This window comes from Hevea brasiliensis, chromosome 7, assembly GCF_030052815.1.
Source record: "Hevea brasiliensis isolate MT/VB/25A 57/8 chromosome 7, ASM3005281v1, whole genome shotgun sequence".
In the NCBI taxonomy this organism is placed as follows: Eukaryota; Viridiplantae; Streptophyta; class Magnoliopsida; order Malpighiales; family Euphorbiaceae; genus Hevea; species Hevea brasiliensis.
In genome coordinates this window covers 96,735,788-96,753,960 of record NC_079499.1, presented here as the reverse complement: position 1 = coordinate 96,753,960, position 18,173 = coordinate 96,735,788, and the positions used below count along the sequence as shown (strand labels likewise).

At 30.6% G+C, this 18,173-nt stretch overlaps 2 protein-coding genes and 1 long non-coding RNA gene across 3 annotated transcripts; 2 read left to right on the top strand and 1 right to left on the bottom strand.

Moving 5' to 3' along the window:
- Window positions 1-5,542: 5,542 nt before the first annotated feature.
- LOC110666487 (phytosulfokines 3) lies at window positions 5,543-6,459 on the top strand. Its single transcript, XM_021826986.2, has 2 exons — window positions 5,543-6,148; window positions 6,250-6,459. Exons 1-2 carry the CDS (start codon window positions 6,017-6,019, stop codon window positions 6,370-6,372), a joined length of 255 nt encoding a protein of 84 aa, XP_021682678.1. The 5' UTR covers window positions 5,543-6,016; the 3' UTR covers window positions 6,373-6,459.
- A 4,590-nt stretch (window positions 6,460-11,049) lies between these two features.
- Window positions 11,050-14,113, top strand: LOC110666472 (uncharacterized). The gene is made up of 2 exons (XR_002497158.2): window positions 11,050-11,288; window positions 13,675-14,113. It is a non-coding gene; the product is annotated as an uncharacterized LOC110666472 (long non-coding RNA).
- Window positions 14,114-14,433: 320 nt separating this feature from the next.
- On the bottom strand, window positions 14,434-16,306 carry LOC110666471 (protein PHLOEM PROTEIN 2-LIKE A10). The gene is made up of 2 exons (XM_021826960.2): window positions 16,147-16,306; window positions 14,434-15,959 (listed from the first exon to the last, which is right to left on the bottom strand). The coding sequence occupies exon 2, from the start codon at window positions 15,836-15,838 to the stop codon at window positions 14,549-14,551; it is 1,290 nt and encodes a 429-aa protein (XP_021682652.2). The 5' UTR covers window positions 15,839-15,959; window positions 16,147-16,306; the 3' UTR covers window positions 14,434-14,548.
- Window positions 16,307-18,173: the final 1,867 nt, after the last annotated feature.

The window sequence follows — 18,173 nt, the reverse complement described above, 5'->3', positions numbered from 1 at the left end:
GTATTACATATCATTGGCAATTGAAGTACCATGTTTCTACATTTACATAAAATCAATATATTTGCTGTCTTTCTTTTGTACAGGTTACATCCATCTGAGGAATGTGCTAAGAAGATGAAGAATATCTTCAAGGAGAGGATGGACCCGGAGAACCTTTGTTGGAAAACTATCACGCCTGAAACAAAAGAGTTTTATTGGGATGAATTTCAGGTTATAAAATAAATATTTAAATATAATTAACTATCAGATAACTAATTTGCATAGTTTATGAAACCTCAAAAAAGAATGTTACGAACAAATATCATTTAAGTGATGAGAATTTGTGAATTAATGTAAAAGAACACAATTGAAGTATATTAATGCTTAAATGTTCTATGTACAGCTTGTGTGTTGAGGATGTTGAAAATATATATTGTTGTGAGTTGTTGTAGTTGGGGTGGATGTTATTTGTTGTTGAGAATATATGAAGTGTTTTTAACAGGTGCAATTAATACCTAATAAATAGGCTGGATTGTCCAAAATTAAGAGGAAATGCTGTCAATTTTTTTCTAAAATATTATCATACTAATACAACTGTCTTAATTTTTATTTGTTTTATAACAGAAATACTTTGATTGGCAAGAGGTGACTCCACTAGTAAAGGAAGCTTGGAGGCGTAAGGCTGCAGAGTGCTATAAGGGGCTAATGTGCAATGTCAGGAAAGGAAAATCCAAGGTCATCGTGCCTAATAGTACAATGCAAAAATGGAAGGAGGCATGGAGTAGCTCAGAGTTTAAAGCCAAGAGCCATCAGTTCACTGCTAACCGCTGTAGTGAGATAGGGGGAGTTGGGGCAGGCATCTCTAGACACACAGGGGGTTCAGTTTCACATGCTACTCATGCAGATAGAATGGTAATGATTTCATGTTTACTGGTTTTGTTATTGTCTATCTACATAGTAGTAGCAAATAATTGAACATTATTATAAACATCACTAAAATCATTATATCTTTTCAGGAAGCCCAGCTTGGCCGAAGACCTTTCCTTATGAACTTTTCCATAAGACCCACACTAGGAAAGGCACCTCTGATATGGTTGATTCACGAGCGCAATCAATTAAGGTAAGTGAACAAGTATTTTATGTCTTTCGATTATACGAAAAAAATGAATAAGTGAGTTTGTTTATTCAATTACCAAGAAAAATAAATTTAAAATATGTGTATTAACTTATGCAGGATGCTTTTTTAGTGCTTAAGGAGCAATCGTCTCAACCACAAGAGGGGTGCAATGACCCTCCTACTGTAGATGAGGTCGCACTATATTATCAAGTTGTTGGGGGGGGAGAAGAAGAACATGGTTTATGGCATTGGATCTCAAGCATCAATTTTTTACCCTAGCTCATCACATGGATCATCTTCTACTGCATCCTATTGCGCTCAGTCGGAGGCAATGGAGGAAGAGATTCAACAATTGCATCAGACTGTTGCAACGCTTAAGGATAGTTTGGTTGCAATGGAGGAGAGAGACCGACAATGTGAGTTGATGCTAGAGGAGAGATACAGACAACGTGAGCAGACACTAGAGGAGCGCATGCAACAAATGATGCAAAACATGATGGCACAAATGATGCGAGTACGCGATTCTGACCCCAACTCGGATCGACTCATCAAGATGACGGTAGAGAGGCTGATAGTGGTGATGAGTGATGATCTTGTTGATGACAAGTAGCTTGTTTTTTGTTATTATGATATTTTATTTTTCCATACAGTACATTATTGTCATAACCCTTCACTGTCATATTTATATATAATATTGACTGATATTTGATATTTAACAGCCTGATATTGTAAATATTCTGATGTTGAGCATTTAAAATTAATATTATATTATATGCTTCAATACAGGAAATAATATATTAAATAAAAAAAATAAAAATTTTCTACTAGTAATTTGAAACGGATTAGAAAAGAATTTTTTCATTTCTAATCTAGGGATCGGTTTCAGAATTTAGAAACCGATTTAAAACGGAATTTCTATTTCAAAAAAATTGAAACCAAAATATCAGTTTTTAAATTGAAACGGATTTTGAAACCAAATATATGTGGTTTCTAAATTTAAAACGGAATAGTAGTTTGAAAACAGCTTCAGAATTTGAAACAGATGTCATTTTCCGTTTCAAATTTATTTAGAAACTTGCGGATTTAAAACTGAATAATTCGGTTTCAAATTGGTTTCTAAATGTATTTAGAAACTGATTTTCACTGATTTGAAACCGAATATTCGGTTTCAAATCTCATTTTTTCTTGTAGTGATCGTGGATTCAAATTCTTATTAATGATAGGGAAGTTCCTCAAATTCTTATCAATTATAAATGTGAAAAATTACGTTGACAAGTATAGTGTTATCTTTGAATAATCTTAAAAGGACCAACTTGCGCAAGTAAAACACTGGTGTTCACAAGGAAAACAGTGCGGCTTTTGTGATTAAGACTTGGTGAACTCATGTTTGTTGGCTACAAATTACTTGGAATTGTTTGTTTTGCATCCGTCTTATTAATTACGTGATATTGAGTTATCCTTTGTCTTTTCTTTTCTTTCTTTTTTATATATATTAAAATATGCCAACAACTTTTCATAGGTCATCCTGTTACCAGTTCTACAGTTTTTTAGTAGTTCACCCATCCTTCGTTGCTTTACTCAAAGCATGTTTAATTTGGAAAGTCTTAAAATCATATGTCATTATTTTTATAAAAAGCAGTTGCTGATGCTAGAGATGCATCCTATTTTCTTTAAGCCATTGCAAATTAAAACCTCACATTTCAGTTCAGTGAACAGACATAGAAGTTTCATAATATGCCTTTTTAGCACATCGCTTGGTGGGTTGATTAATTTCTAGAATACTATGCTCATACATGATACTGGAGTTAAAGATTGATTAATGGTCTATATAAAAAAAAAAAAGGAATATATATATATATATATATATATATATATATATATATATATATATATATATAGACAAATTAACTAGCTAGTAATCAAAATGAATCTCATATTAGATAATCAAGAATTATATATTCTTCAATATTTAATTAGTATTGATTTTTTTTTATACAAAAGTAAAGATTAGGTAAACTGTATCCTCCTCCTACTCTATCTGCTCACAGTTAATGATGTGAAATTGTGCACTATATAAAGGCCTAATTACAAAGTAATTGTGTTTTACTTTAATATTTTTAATTTCAAGAATTTATTCTTAGTTTTCAAATTAAATATAATTTTATTTTAAAAATAAAAATTGATTTGAAAAGAGTATGCTATTAAGAACATGAGTTGCTGTATCAAAAATTTTATTTATTATAAGTGAAATACATCAGTCACGTTAACAATAACATAAACTCTTAAATCAATTTTCATTCATTGAATAAAACTTCACCTAATTTAAGAAATTGGATCGAATATTGGAGGAATACAGTAAAAAAATGTTTTTAAAATGAGATTTTTTAAAGAAAGGTAAGGAATTAAGCATACAATATATATATAATTTATAATAATTCTATTTTATATATGAATTTTACCTTTTAATGTAGCTTTATTTCTATAAAAATTTAAATAATTATAAAATGAGATCATAATTTAAAAAACATATAAAAACATATACAAAGAAAAATTATGAAGAAATCAAAATTTAATTGAATGTATTTTCCATTGTCATCCTACTAACTTGAACATAGAAAATGTGGATTTCAACCCTTAATTAATGATAAATTTAACCGGACAATAGCAATATTTAAAGAATTAATAAATATTGATATTATATAATACTAAAAAATTATATAACATATTAAAAATTATGTAAAATATTTAAAACATTAATAAAATGTTGAATGAATTTAGTATCAACATTATGTGGTTACGAATTTTATATAATTAATTATTTTTAATGCATTTAAAACATAAATGAAAACTAAATATAGATAGTTGAATTTTTTTTCATTTAAAATATGAAAATTAATTAAAAAAATTAAATTAAATTCTCATAAAATTTTAGATTTCAAATAAAGAGATTATTTTTAGTTTGATTTTTATTTCTTTTAAAATAAAAATTTTAAGTTAAAAAGAATTAAATTCTTTTACTTATAAATTCTAAACATAAGAATTGATAAAAAGAAATCAATCACATTGAATTTTTATAAAATTTTAATTTTTAAACAAAGATATAATATTTTTCAAGCTCAAAATTACTTAATTAAATTTTTATTTTTTCAAGAACAATGTAGTTCAGTCTATATGATATTAATGATTAGTCTAATTAAACACAAAGTGTGATTAGTGGCTATAATTTGGGAGTGATTTGTGAACGGTGGAAAATAAAACAGGTAATGATCTATTTGAAGTCCACTAACACAACTGTTATATATGGTTCACAATTCATAGTCTGAATTTCAGACCACCTTCTCAATAGTGACATTTTTTTTTTCTCTTCAAATAAAATTATTCTCAAAATTAATTTATTTTTGTGAAAAATAAAAAATAAGATGTCATGGTGACCTAATCATGCGCTTCATCAGCAGTACTAGAAATTAAGGAAGAGATGAATTAATTTCCTTTCAGAACAACATTATTGTATCCAGAAACATTTGCATATAGATTTTTATCTAGATTTTGATGACTGTGAATTTAAAATATAAATATATATTAAAAATTATTTATTAAATACATAAATTTTATATATTTACATCTTGACTTTACAATCAATCAGGTTTAAATAAGAAAAATTATTCTATATAAATGAATTATTAGAGTGTTGAGAATTAAAGGTGTTGTTAAAATGGAGTTTTCAAGTCTTTAACTCGTCAATTTCAGCATTAAACAACCAAAAACTAAGTACAATTTTGAAACCTTCTGTTTTTTGTTAGATGGATGATCATATATCAATATTTGTGCTTGTTTTTCTTTAGTTTCCATTGTCAATGAGAGAGATGGGTATGGTGCCCTCCCAAATTGAAAGAAAATTCCACTATGTGTAGGTCAACATTTTTTAATTTGTTCTTAAATATATTAAATTATTTTAAATAAATTTTAATTAATTCTGTCTGATTTATTTTTTTTTTTTATCTTCAAAATACAAGATAACCATATAAATCCAATTATATTTAATAGATATATTAATTTTAATGTATTGTTATAATTTTTTTTTATATATTTTGAGATATGTTTTTATTCAAACTTAGAACTTCAGTCTAAAATATTCATTTATTTTTGGATGAAAATTAAATGCTCAATAAAAAGTCTAAACCGAATAAATAGATTGAATTGAAATTATTTCGATTGGGTTGAATTCAATTTGAATATTAAAACTAATTAATTAATTACTTTGATTTTATTAATTTTTTGACCCAATAAACTAAAACAGAATGATCATCCTATTTTTCTACCTATAAAATTTGTAATATTATTTTGCTTGAGATTGCAACAATTCACTTTACTTATAAGTTATTCACAACATTGGAGATAATTCTAATATCATGGTTATATATTTATATAATCACACCCTCAATTAAAAATCAATAAACGAATCTATACCCATTTGTTTTTCTCATGGCAAAGAGCCAAGAGGCACACAAATGAGAAAGCCAAGTTGAGGAAGTCATTCCATAAGAATTGAAGGAACATGCAAAAGCAAAACAAATCTGTGGCGATACCACCCCCGACCCATGATTTTCAAACCCTCTTTTTGGGCATTTATTCCTGTGGTCTATCTTCAATTCTACCTTTTCTTTTCTGGAATAATCTTTTTTAAATATATATTTGGTTAATTTTTCATTTTACATATATATTGTTAACTTGTTATATATGTGCTGATTAATGAGCTGCTATAGTTGAAATCCATCCCAGCTTCTTGAGTTCACATGCACCATTAGTTTACTCCGCTCTATAAATACACACTATCCTTTTGTCTCTCAAGTTCTCAATTATCTTATCAATATCCTTCTTGCCTTCTCTCTTACAGGAAACTTAAAAAGAGAAAAAAGAAAAATGGTTAAGCTTAAGGTTGCCACCCTGTTTATCCTGGTAACCCTTATCCTCAGCTCCACCGCGCCGCTAACCTACTCCGCCCGCCACGAGCCAGGCTTTTCTATTGGCTCCTTGGCCAAGGACCAACAACAGGTTGGTTGAACTTAACTTGTTTCTGTACGATCTGATTGTAAAAATGGTTTTGATATTTGGGTTTTTTTTAATTATTTTTCTTGGCTTATATATGTATATAGGATGTTGATGAGGCAGAGGTGGTAGAAGAAAGCTGTGAAGGAGCTGGAGAAGAACAGTGCTTGATGAGAAGGACACTTGCTGCTCATATAGATTACATCTACACGCAGAAGCATAAACCATGAGACTGTTAATTGTTTTATTATCTTATTAATTACTACATATAAATAGAGATTATGTAATATAATTAGTAAAAAATAATATTTCCTTTACATGAGCAGCTCTATCTATATCTCCTTCTTTCTTTCTTTCTTTCTTTCTCGATCAGCTTTTCTTTTCTTGCAAAATTTTGTTTGTTTCTGCAAGTAATTAAAGATTGAAGAAATAATTATTTTTTTGGTTTACAAAAGAAACAAATTAAGAAATGCATATATTATAAAACTAAACCTGAGGATGTAAGATTCTACACAACTAAAGGAAGCAGATAGAGAAGTTTGAAATGAAGTGTAAAATTAAAATTAAAATTAATATGTGAGCTCAGCCACATATATTTCCTTTAACAACGCGGATTTGACTAACATTCTTTCCTATAGAGTCATTGTAATTTCCTTGTTTCTCGTTCATTTCTTTGACTCTGCCTCCTTAATTAAGCAAGAGTTGTACATCTCTAATTTATCTTCTTTCCCACATCTGGTCATAAGACTCAACAACTGTTAACTACTAAGGTTGTCTCCAAATATATTCTTATCCTGCAACTTGGGATAATTGAAGATCTTTGATTCTTGCCATAATCTAAATAAATCTAGGTTTTATGTGCATTTTCTTCCATTATCATTTGAGCATAAAATATTAATTAATCATTACAAGATTGAAAGCCAAAGGATTTCTTGACTATAAGCTTTCATTTCATTCATTTGCTCATCAATGATAAAAATGATCCAGTGTTTACATATTCAAGGAGTTGAAAGATCAAGTATGAAACTTAACAACCCCTTTTCCTGAAGAATTATTTCGAAACTCCGTAATCCTACATAGATAGGGAGTTTGCATCTGTGTTTTGTTACCTTTTCATAACGTATTTTTGTCTAATTTTTTATCATGTATCTGCTGTCTTTTTCTGCAATTTTATTGCTGTCTTGGTTGTATGGTTCTGTTCTTTCCTCCCAGGTTTTCACTTGTAAATTTGTAATTACGTAGGTTGGGTGTATCAGGTGGCCTATCGGCCTGATTTCAGTGGGTAATATCCACGCTAAAGTTTTCCTGAAACTTCTTAATTCAATAAATCTCTGCTTAATACAAAAAAAAAAAAAAAAAAAAACTCCATAATCCTGAAGTTGAATATTACTCAGCCAAAACGTGTACAATTGGGACACTGTTAACAGTACGTCATAAGATTTGGAATGTGGTGAGCAAAGCACATACCTAGATGTTTTCGTGTTAAGGGTTTTTTTTTTCTTTTGTTTTTCTGAATATAGCTGGCAGTTCACTGGAATAAATTTGATTTCAATGCGTACACTACACTACGTACATAATATAATTGTCCATTTTTAAAAATAAATTAATTTATTAGATATTAATTAGTAAGAGAAATTCATATGTGATGAATAATGAAGACATCAAATTAAATCTTTGCTTAATTAATTTCATCTTTCACCAATTTCATGTGAATATTTTCTTTTAAATGTATTCATATTACATAACATAATTCAGTTTTGATTGAGTGATTGAGAGTTATCTTTTAGTTTCTACACTTTTAATCATTGATTTGGAGTCTTTGATAAACACTACTTTTGAATTAATTTTTTGGATTATTTGATAAACACTACTTTTGAATTAATTTTTCAAAGTTAGTGATTAATAATTCTAAATTATAAGTAATTGCATTGATGAAAATTGAAAATTTCGACCTTCAATTTTTACCACTAATCACTAAGTACTAATCATTAGTAATTTTTAATGAACCTTTTTGCATTTTGGCAATTTAATACTGTTTAAATCTTAATAAAATTAGTTAAATTTTAAAAAATCGTTAAAATTTTAACTAATTTTCGTCAATCAAATTTGAACTCATTTTTTGACTTGTTTATAGCCACCATTGAAAATCCAACTTTACTACATTTACTAACTCTTCCATAATTTCATTTTAATAACAATTAAGCATCATGAGATTTAGTAGTGGTGAGAAAAGAGAGTGTGTGACTAAAATTATCCAATTTGATCAATTGGAATTTTGATGGAATATGATGTCAAAATGAAGTTTTAAGGTAGTTGATGGTAATGATAAAATGGATTAGCTAGAAAATAAAGTAGAAGAATGTGTTAAAAAATTGTATAAAATTATAATAATTTTTTATAATTTTGAAAATTTTGGATAAAATTTGAATTCCAGACCAATTATATCATGATTTAAACGTTTGAATTAAATTGTAAAAATAGGAAAAAGATTTAGCTTGTCTTTGTGATTAAGAAAAAAAAAGGCATATTCTCTAAAGCTTAACAGATAAGAGAATTTAAAAAAAGCATTAATCATGCACATTAATAAGGAAATGAACCTAATTAAGAAATAGCATTTTCTTTTGATTATTTTTCTTGGAGGAATAATTTTGTTGACTTAGGAAAGGATGTGGGGATTTCAATTCCTTTCTAGAAAGCAAGATAAGAAGATTTCTTAAGGTGAATTTTCCATAGAACCCATGTGGTGAACCTTCTCTCCCAAATTTTATATGGATCATAAGTAGCCCCCATAGCTTTTGACAAATCCAACAAGCATGATGGTTATGGTCCTTTAATTTCTTTGCATATCCATTACTTTTTTTAAACATTTTTTAATCCACTTTAATAAAAAAAAAGTACATCTTCACCTTTAGTAGCATTTCATTTGACAAATAAATTTTATAAAAGTGTAATTATATTTAACTCCTATAACTAGTCAATGCATGGATGTAACTGACACACTCTTTAATTTTTCTTTACATTTTTATAAGTTTAGGGATTAAATAATTACACTTTTATAAAATTGATGTGATCATGATATACCAAGTTTCAAATTTCTTCAAGGGTTTATTCAAGCGCATGCTGACAAAAGACATGAGATCGACAAACTTAGCATGCTCAAATGGGCCATCTTAGTTTAAGTGTGCAAGATTAGAATTCACAAGTTTTGCGTGCTCAAGGAGTTTAAATGGGTCGTTTTAGTGCAATTGTGCATGGATGGAGTTGGTAGTGTTCAATACTAATAATTTCTTTAACAAATGGTAATAAGAGCCAAAATAGCTTCATTTTCTAAAGAGCACAGAACATCTCACGCCTAATCATGATATTCTCACATTTAGCCATGAGTTAAAGCTAAAAACATTTTTATCTATAAAAGGAACAAAATATCTCACACTTGGCTATGAAAAACTCACATTCAGCCATGGGAAGAGATCTAGAAGGTGCACAAGGAGCCATGGGATTCATCTTGGGGCGCATGACTTTTTGTGAGATACATTTGGAACGGTTTTAGAGGACATGAGGTACACATGGCCAACCATGGCAAGTCCTTTGGGGTGCATGGCTTCTTGTGAGATGCATTTGAAAGTGTGTTAAAGGCCATGAGGTGCACGACTAGCTATGAAAAATCCCTTGGGCACATGGCCAACCATGAGACATACTAAAGAGGCATATGAGGTGCATAGGAGGGTGTGGGATGAGTGATGAAAGCACACATGGCCATGAGAGGTGATCAGGCACACCACATGTAATGGGAGGCTCATCATGGGCCATGAGATTTGTTGTTTGGTTAATTTTTAGTGCTATTATTTATGTGACTTTTAATATTTCTAAGGTTTTAGGTTATTTTGACTTTATATTAGGAGATACATATAAATAAATTATTTTAGAGTTGTAAACACAACTTTGAAATATTAAACAATTGATTATTGAGAGAGAGTTTTTCTTCCATTGTTCTTTATTGAACTTTTTTTCTTGATAAGTCTAATTAAATTGCAAGAATTAATACCTTGATATCTATAGTTCTCTATCATAGGTTGCAAGAATTTTGATATTAGAGTTTATAATTGATTTTACTTAAATTATAAATGAGAACATGTGAGTTAGATTATATCAATTGAATTTTCTTACATAAATCTATGGATTTAAGATATAAAATGTATTTTAAAATTCGCTTATTTAATATATAAATTTTAAGTATTTATATTTTAAATTTATAATAAATTAAATTTAAATAAAAATTCCTGAAAATTTCAATTTGTTTTCAAAGGGTTTAACCACTCTTCTATTCCAATGGGCATTAATAAGCAGTTGACATTTTTCATTGAAAATATCACAAAGGCAATTAAACTTTCCCGAATGTAAGATGGAATTGTCAGAAAAATCCACATTCGGCCAAGAAGTATCTATTATAATTTCTACATTTGACATGTTAGCTCCACAAAAATTTATCCAAGAGTCGTACCGTTATATATTAGCCACATGCATGGGCAGTCCTATTGGCAATTCATGAACTATTTCAATTAGGTTCATTTGGTCGATTATATATATATATATATATATATCTTTAATAAGGGTTTGTATGATTTCTTTATTCTAAATTAAATTGAAGAGTCATATCAAATTAATCAAAATTACACTAAATTAAATTTATTTTAAATAAATTATAAATATAATATATATATTTACATATCCGATTAATATATATATTATCTTTTATTTTTTTATTTTTTTAATATTTTTAATTATAAATATATTTTATTATATTATATAATATATTTAATCTTTTATTATAACAGGACTATTGACTTGAATGTTCAATGACAGGCTTTGAATTAAAAACCCGCTTGCCGTAGCCCAAAAAGCCTGTCAGATAATTATGAAGGACTGCAGAGAAAGCTCAAGTCATGCAAGAAATAGCCCAAGTCGTGAATGAAAGGCCTAGTAACAGGAGGACTGATTTTTCATAGGAAGAAAACTGGAAAGCACTGAAATTGAGGAGCAGCATACAATACACATAAGGCTACCACAAAAAGCGAAGAAGAAAGCTTTTTGATATGTTTTTTAGAAGCAGGTTTCTGTCTTTCCCCATGGTAATTGGAGCCGTAGTGTGAGTTTCCTATCTTTATCTCCTCTTTCATTTTCCCTGTTTTTATTTCTTTCTTTCTAGTTTCTCTCTTTGAGCTGATGCTATCATTTGAATATTCCTACAATTTGTTATACCATTTTACATATTAATGTTTTCCTCTTCATTGTGAACTGGGGTTTTCAATTGTAAGATTGTTCAACTTATTTTGCTTTTAGATTTGGTCCAGCTTCATGCCTATTCATACGAGCAATATTTATCCTAGGCTATTAAGCAAATTATAGAGTAATTTTGCAGATTTTTGAGGACCCATCACCTCAAAGTAAGCAAATGCTGATCAATTTAGTTTCTCTACATTAAAATTTGCAATCAATATAAATTTTTGTTTGAAGCACCTCTAAAATTTCAAAGAGTTACACAATCTTGTTGCATTATTTGTAATTTCCTTTTTCCCCTTTTACATTTCCTTTCACATTGTTAGTGATTTTGTAAGAAATAGATATTAAATTACCTATCATCTAAAGAACCCAATACTGTAAACTAAATTGATGTTTATAAGTTAAAGATGGTGGACATGAATAGGGAAGTGAAGAGCTTCAATTTGATGTATACTGGTAGTATATATCATGAGTAGCTGTTAATGGATCACAGCTTATTAGTCCCAAAGTATGAACTTAACTAGAACCCTTTCTGGTCTGCTACGATTAGACATGCCTTTGAGCAACACGGAATAATTCATAGGCAATGTTAAAGTTTTCAAATTGAAATCTTTTTTTTTTCTCTTTTCTATTGGTTTGCATTTGGATTGGTAGGCATTTGAAATGAAGGATTTAAAGTTAATAATTTAGTTTCAGTGTTGATAATGTATAAGTTTTCTTTGATTAACTAGATTCAACGAACAAAAACTAAATTCACAAATTTGTCTTTAACCAATATGAGCATGAATTTGATATAGCTTAAAAAGTAGTAATTTCAAATCTACACTCTAACATTTGGATTAACCTTATATTTTTATATTGTTGTTATAGATCTATCGTTTACTATTTCACATGACATAGTTTGAACTAAAAACTCAAATAAATATAAAATTTCACATCTATTTATGCAAATAGAGCCTTGATTTTTGTAAACTGCTGGTGCACATTCCATTTTTAACCAAAGTGTTAACTCCATCAGCACATGTGAAGTTATATATATGTATTGCACGTATCATAAATAGTTTTCCCTCAACTTTTCTCCCTTATTGCTAAAAGCATTATGTCAAAACTTGTAGTTTCCTTTTCTATCCTTTTTTGTCTTTCCATTCATTCATGTTGTCTTCATTTCAGCCATGCTTATCTCTAGATATGTTGTTTCTTTATTGCCGGGTGTTCTTTGAGGTAGAGCTTGTCCTATTGCGATGTTATAAAGTTTTTACACTCAACTTGATACACATTATATGATAATGTGACACATTGTTAGTGCTCCTCCATCTCCTCCAACTTGCTCTAATTCTACAGTGTTGGCTTTATCCACCAAAAGTAACTATAAATACATATTTCCTGTTCTATAGGAGTGTAAGATTGTTATTGGCTTCAAAATAATGCAGCATTTAGTTTTATCCCTTTCAACCTAATGATATCCTTCTGCCAAATATGAATTTATTTATAACGATGCATTTTAACAGGAAATGTGGAAGAAATTTGAGGAAAAGGAGATCATGCATACAATAATCTCTGTAATTTTATTTTCTTTGGATTTTTTCCAGGTTTGGGTTTGGCAGATTTTAGCTGTTACTTATGCTTATCTGAACTACCTCTGTTGTACACATTTTATTAAATGTTCTGCATGAGGTGTGCGAAGAATATGTTAATAGAGAAAAACATTTCATTTTAAGGAATCTGAAATAGATGCGTTTAGATAAATAGTGCTTCCCCTTAAACACTCAATTGATGTGATATGTCATGCAGGGTCTGAAAGAAAAATATGTGTGTATCATGCCTGTAAAGCTTTCTTAGGTTTTTACTATGCAAGGTATTTTATACAAATCATTTTTTAGTTTCTTTTTGGAATTTAATAGAGCTGATCAGATATTTTATCTAAGTTTACTTTGGCTAAAAAATTGTCTGTTAAACCTTAGATCTGAATGATAAGTGGTTAACCCATCTTGATCGTAGGTCAAAATTAGACAAGTAATTTTTCCTGGGGAAATTCTGCATGCTACATTGGAAAATCTTAACAGATTTCTAACAATCATGTAGTACACCTTGTTGGCTTCATTTGAAATTTCCATCCAGCTTCTCTACTAGTACACCTTGTACAATCTTCAAGCAGGAAATTTCAAATGTTTCAGGGCACTTGACCTGATTTTACAGTGACATGTTATATTATCTACTCTAGACTATGTAAATGATTGTACATGGATTTGCAGAATTGGAGTTGTTTCTGGAAAAGCAATATTTGGGCCCCCACTTGATGAGTACTGGAAAAAGAAGCTTCAGGAGGAGGCAACTGCAAAAGACACCGACACAAGCTCTACTTAGCAAATGTGCTGAATTTATCACCAGTCCGTGGCAGTAGGCACTGGGAAGTGCGAAATCGTCATTTCCACTTTGCTGACTGAAGAGGCATACTATGCATATTCATTGGAATCATTGCGCTTGATGCAATTTAGATTAGGACAATGCAAATGCTGATAGCTTGATACACCCAGGTGGTATAGGGTCCCAGCTTATTGCTTGGTACGATAGGAGGAACTCGGTGCATTACATTATTTGGTTGTTTTATGTTCAAAGCAGAAAAGCATGATGAACCTAATCTGCTGAATGATTCTTAAGCTTCAGATCCCAATAAAGATTTTATTGAACCTTGATAGTATTGCAGTGGTAGAAGTGTTAAAATTTTAATCAACCAAGAGCCCTGATCAACTAATGCATTTTTATTTTATGCAGTTCCCGACAAGGAGACACCAATCCGTTTTATTTTCTAATTGTATTTCTCTTTTCTTTTACCTTTTCATTTAAGTTCTATATTATGGTATGAGCAAGTAGCAATTACCCTTGCGAGTGATGCCTGTGATGGTAAAAGTACGAGAATAGATCCACTATTTCAAGACAACCATTCTGTCTGCTAATCTTATTATGAGATTGAGAAATAAGGAATTTTTATGGCATCACCAGAAAAAAAAAAGTTGGTATAATGGTGCCGTACAAAGAAATTAGATTGCACGAAAAGAATCCTTCAAACATTAGTTCGTGAAGGAGTAAACAAAGACAAATGATGATTAAGGAGAAACGTTCAATGACTTAAGCAGGCACCAAAATCCAAGCACTATCCAATATGTGCAAAAACAAAGAAAGACATATGGGTGCTATAACAGAGGATCTTGCAGTAATGTATCTCACAATTCCAAGCCCACTGTCAACAATTGCTTCATGAACTGCATAAACACATCTTTTTATTCCATCATAAAGTCTCTCCAGTAAAAACTCCAAGAAAGATCTAACTGTCTCAAATGTAATCCTCCCAGTCACATCAAGAATAAACCTTCTATTGCTTGGTACTGCTAAAGTAGATGACACTTTTCTAAACCATCCACCATCCTCAGCTTCATCAAACGACTTTCTTGCTTTCGATTGGCTTGTAGATTCTTCATTCTCCGATGAACCTTCCTGTTTATCAATGGCTAAGTTTGGAGATTCCAGCCTTGAATTTGCTTCAGAATCAGCATTTGTCAAGACTTGATGAGATGTCTTGACAAGAGTCTCAATAGCACCATTGCATACTGATACTAATACATCTCTCACTTTATTTTCGTGATTGGGATTTGTCAATCCTGCAAAGATTTCATCATAGGTGTTGATGTGCATAGTCTTGTCAAGATAAACAGCAACTGCAGTGCTCACAAATAACTGAATACAATCACCTATAAGTGCTTTACACTTGTGGCTACAAACCACGTCCACCAATTCTGTGGCAGAATTCATTTCCAAACCAAAATGATTACTGGTGATAGGACCATTCAATTCTGAATTTGAATTCATATCTCTACTACTAGATGCTCCATCTTGATACAAGGCCATGACCAAGTTCCTAGCAAAGCTTCCAACAACAACAGAAACAAAACCAGACCCAGCTGGAGTAGAAAGCTTATCAAAAACCTTATCCAAGAAACTTGGATTGGTGTTGGCGCTGGCATCGTGATTAATTCTTGCACTGGATTGATAACCTCGCAAAATTCCCAAAATTAAAGCTTGCGTAAGGCTAATTACAGATTTTGAAAACTCAGATGACCTCGCAACTTTAGAAATTTGCTTGACACTATTGGGAATTTGGTCCGACTCTGACTGCAGAAAATCTTTCAAATCCTTGGAGATGACTCCAACTGTTTCAGCAGAATCAGAAATAACTTCTGCTATAGAAATTAAAGCCCCTAAAAACTTATAAAGTCGTTTTCTTTTTCGAGCAATTGAGGGTAAGTTATAAACTCTACAGGCAGCGTAAGTAGAGAAACCAAGAGAAGCCAACAAAACAAACAGTCGCTTCCTTTTCCAGGTATAATCAAGAAGACCCTTTTTCACCGATTGCAGGTCCATGTTATCCAAAATCAAATCAAATCAAATCAAAAGAACCCAATTGCAGTGTCTATTTTATATTCTTGCCATTGGCATAGAACTAAGAAGATAATCTTGAAGTCAATCAATGCAAGTGTTCAAGCTGTACAAGCAAAGAAACTGTTAAAGACTCAAGAATTTGTATCTTTGTTGTTTCTTTTCTTCTCTTCTTATCTTCTTATCCATAAAAGGAAAACAGAAATTATTTGAAATCGCATGTGATGAATAGGATTAATTAAAATGCGTCAGTATCAAGAATCGAGGAAGATGGAGGAGAGATAGAGAGAAACCTGAGAGAGAGAGAGAAATGACGTAAGGGCGGTTGCAGAGGAAAGTGGCGTCTCGTGCAGGGAAGAGAAATAAGGCGTCACGTAGTGTATAGGCGTGTAGATGCAATTCATTCTTCAGGTTCTGGATGGGAGAAGAGAAACGATCAACTTCAAAATTCTACAGCCACTAGAAAATGTAATTTATATTTATAGCAAGCCCAACATTTAGTCCTCGTAGGCTCATTGCCAGTTTCAAGCATGGATGGTTCTATCAAAGAACAGATTAATAATTTAATTAAATATTTTTATTTCTATTGCAAGCAAGAGAAAAAAAAAAAAAGATTTCCAAATAAATTGGTAGAAGATATATATATTTTTTAAAAATAGTTTACAGTTTTTAGCTTTATTTTCATAAAAAAAAATTGTATGATTAATGGATTAGTATTAAAAAAATTCTATTAAAAATAAATTATGGATATATTTAAAATATAAATCACTTAAATATATTTTTATATTAATATAATTGATTCTAATTACGACTGTAATTCGAATTCAAGATTTCTAAAGAGTAAAAATAATTTTAGCACTACTAAATTAAAACTTATTAATACCTAAATATTATTTTTTTTAATTAATAAAATAAATCAGATTAATTTAAATAACGTTAATAAATTTTATAAAATTATTTTTTAAATAGATTCAATTATAGTATTGATTAATTTATCTAATAACATAATGGAATTGGAAGCCAATACCAAAAGGGTTTCACAAGAAGTTTTTCAAAGAATAAAGATGATCTCCTTGTCTACTTAATATTAGTTGAAATTTGCCATTTATCTCTATCCTTGCACCTGTCACGACCCAACCTATGTAAAGCCCCGAGGCCCGTAGTGTTTAATTGTTCATTAACCCAACTCTAAGGCCCATTTGGGCCCAAATTCAAGAAAACATATAAAATGGACTTCCCAACGGGGAGTTTTCGACTCACCCGACCTGTAAACATAATAAATACTCAATTGGGGAGCTCAGCTCACCCTCCACATACTCATATCCTCATAAAAATAAATGGGAGCTCAGCTCCCTCATCCAATCCATCAAACATGCATATCATTATGTCCAACATGATAATAATATTACATAATCAAATAAATACTTCTAACACATGCGGAAATTCTAGGAGTAAATAAAATTACACAATTATCGATAAACAACTGCGAAGGAGAAAAGCAGTTAACCAAAAATAAAATCCTAAAAATATTGAACAGAGTGAGAGTAAAATATCAATTTTAACAATAATCTCTATAACTATATAAAACTAATGCAACTTGTGGAATGAAATGCAACATCAGCAATAAATTCACATCATAGCATCAAAAAGGTAATTTGGAGCACTCACGCACCCTGTAGCATAATCATAATATATGGGAGCTGATCCTCTCTTAAATCCAAAAGAACTCATTTCGGACTTCCACTTAATAACCAAATCGGGGTCAAGAACTCAAGCCGTGACTACCAAGGATCGGGTCCCAAACAAGAACTCAAGCCGTGACTACCCGTCCTATCCATAGTCCACACCACATCACACGCACGCCAACGCACGCACACTGCTCCAAATTACCACAACAACACTCATGGCACGTTAACAGTTATGAATGCAACATAAATCGTGTCTAGAGTTTAACTACATAAATATATATGCATATAAGTGATGCATGGGCATGCTGAACATATAATAATATCGAAATTACAATTAAAATTAATATTTTACTGACTTGACGACAATCCGGAGGAAGAAGCACCGACAATTTTATTACAATCATTTAATAAATTTGACTCAATACAAACAAAGAAAAAGACCAATACGCCCTAAGTCGCTTTAAAATCAGTCTCCCCTATACCTAGGGCCTACCCAACTTGCAAAAAGGGCTCAAAACACACTTCTATATTCACAATCCATATGTCCACAACTCAATCACATCACACAGCCCCTCCTTGGCCCACCAATTCAATCATCCATCACAACATGTAAAATTTCAATTTAGTCCATA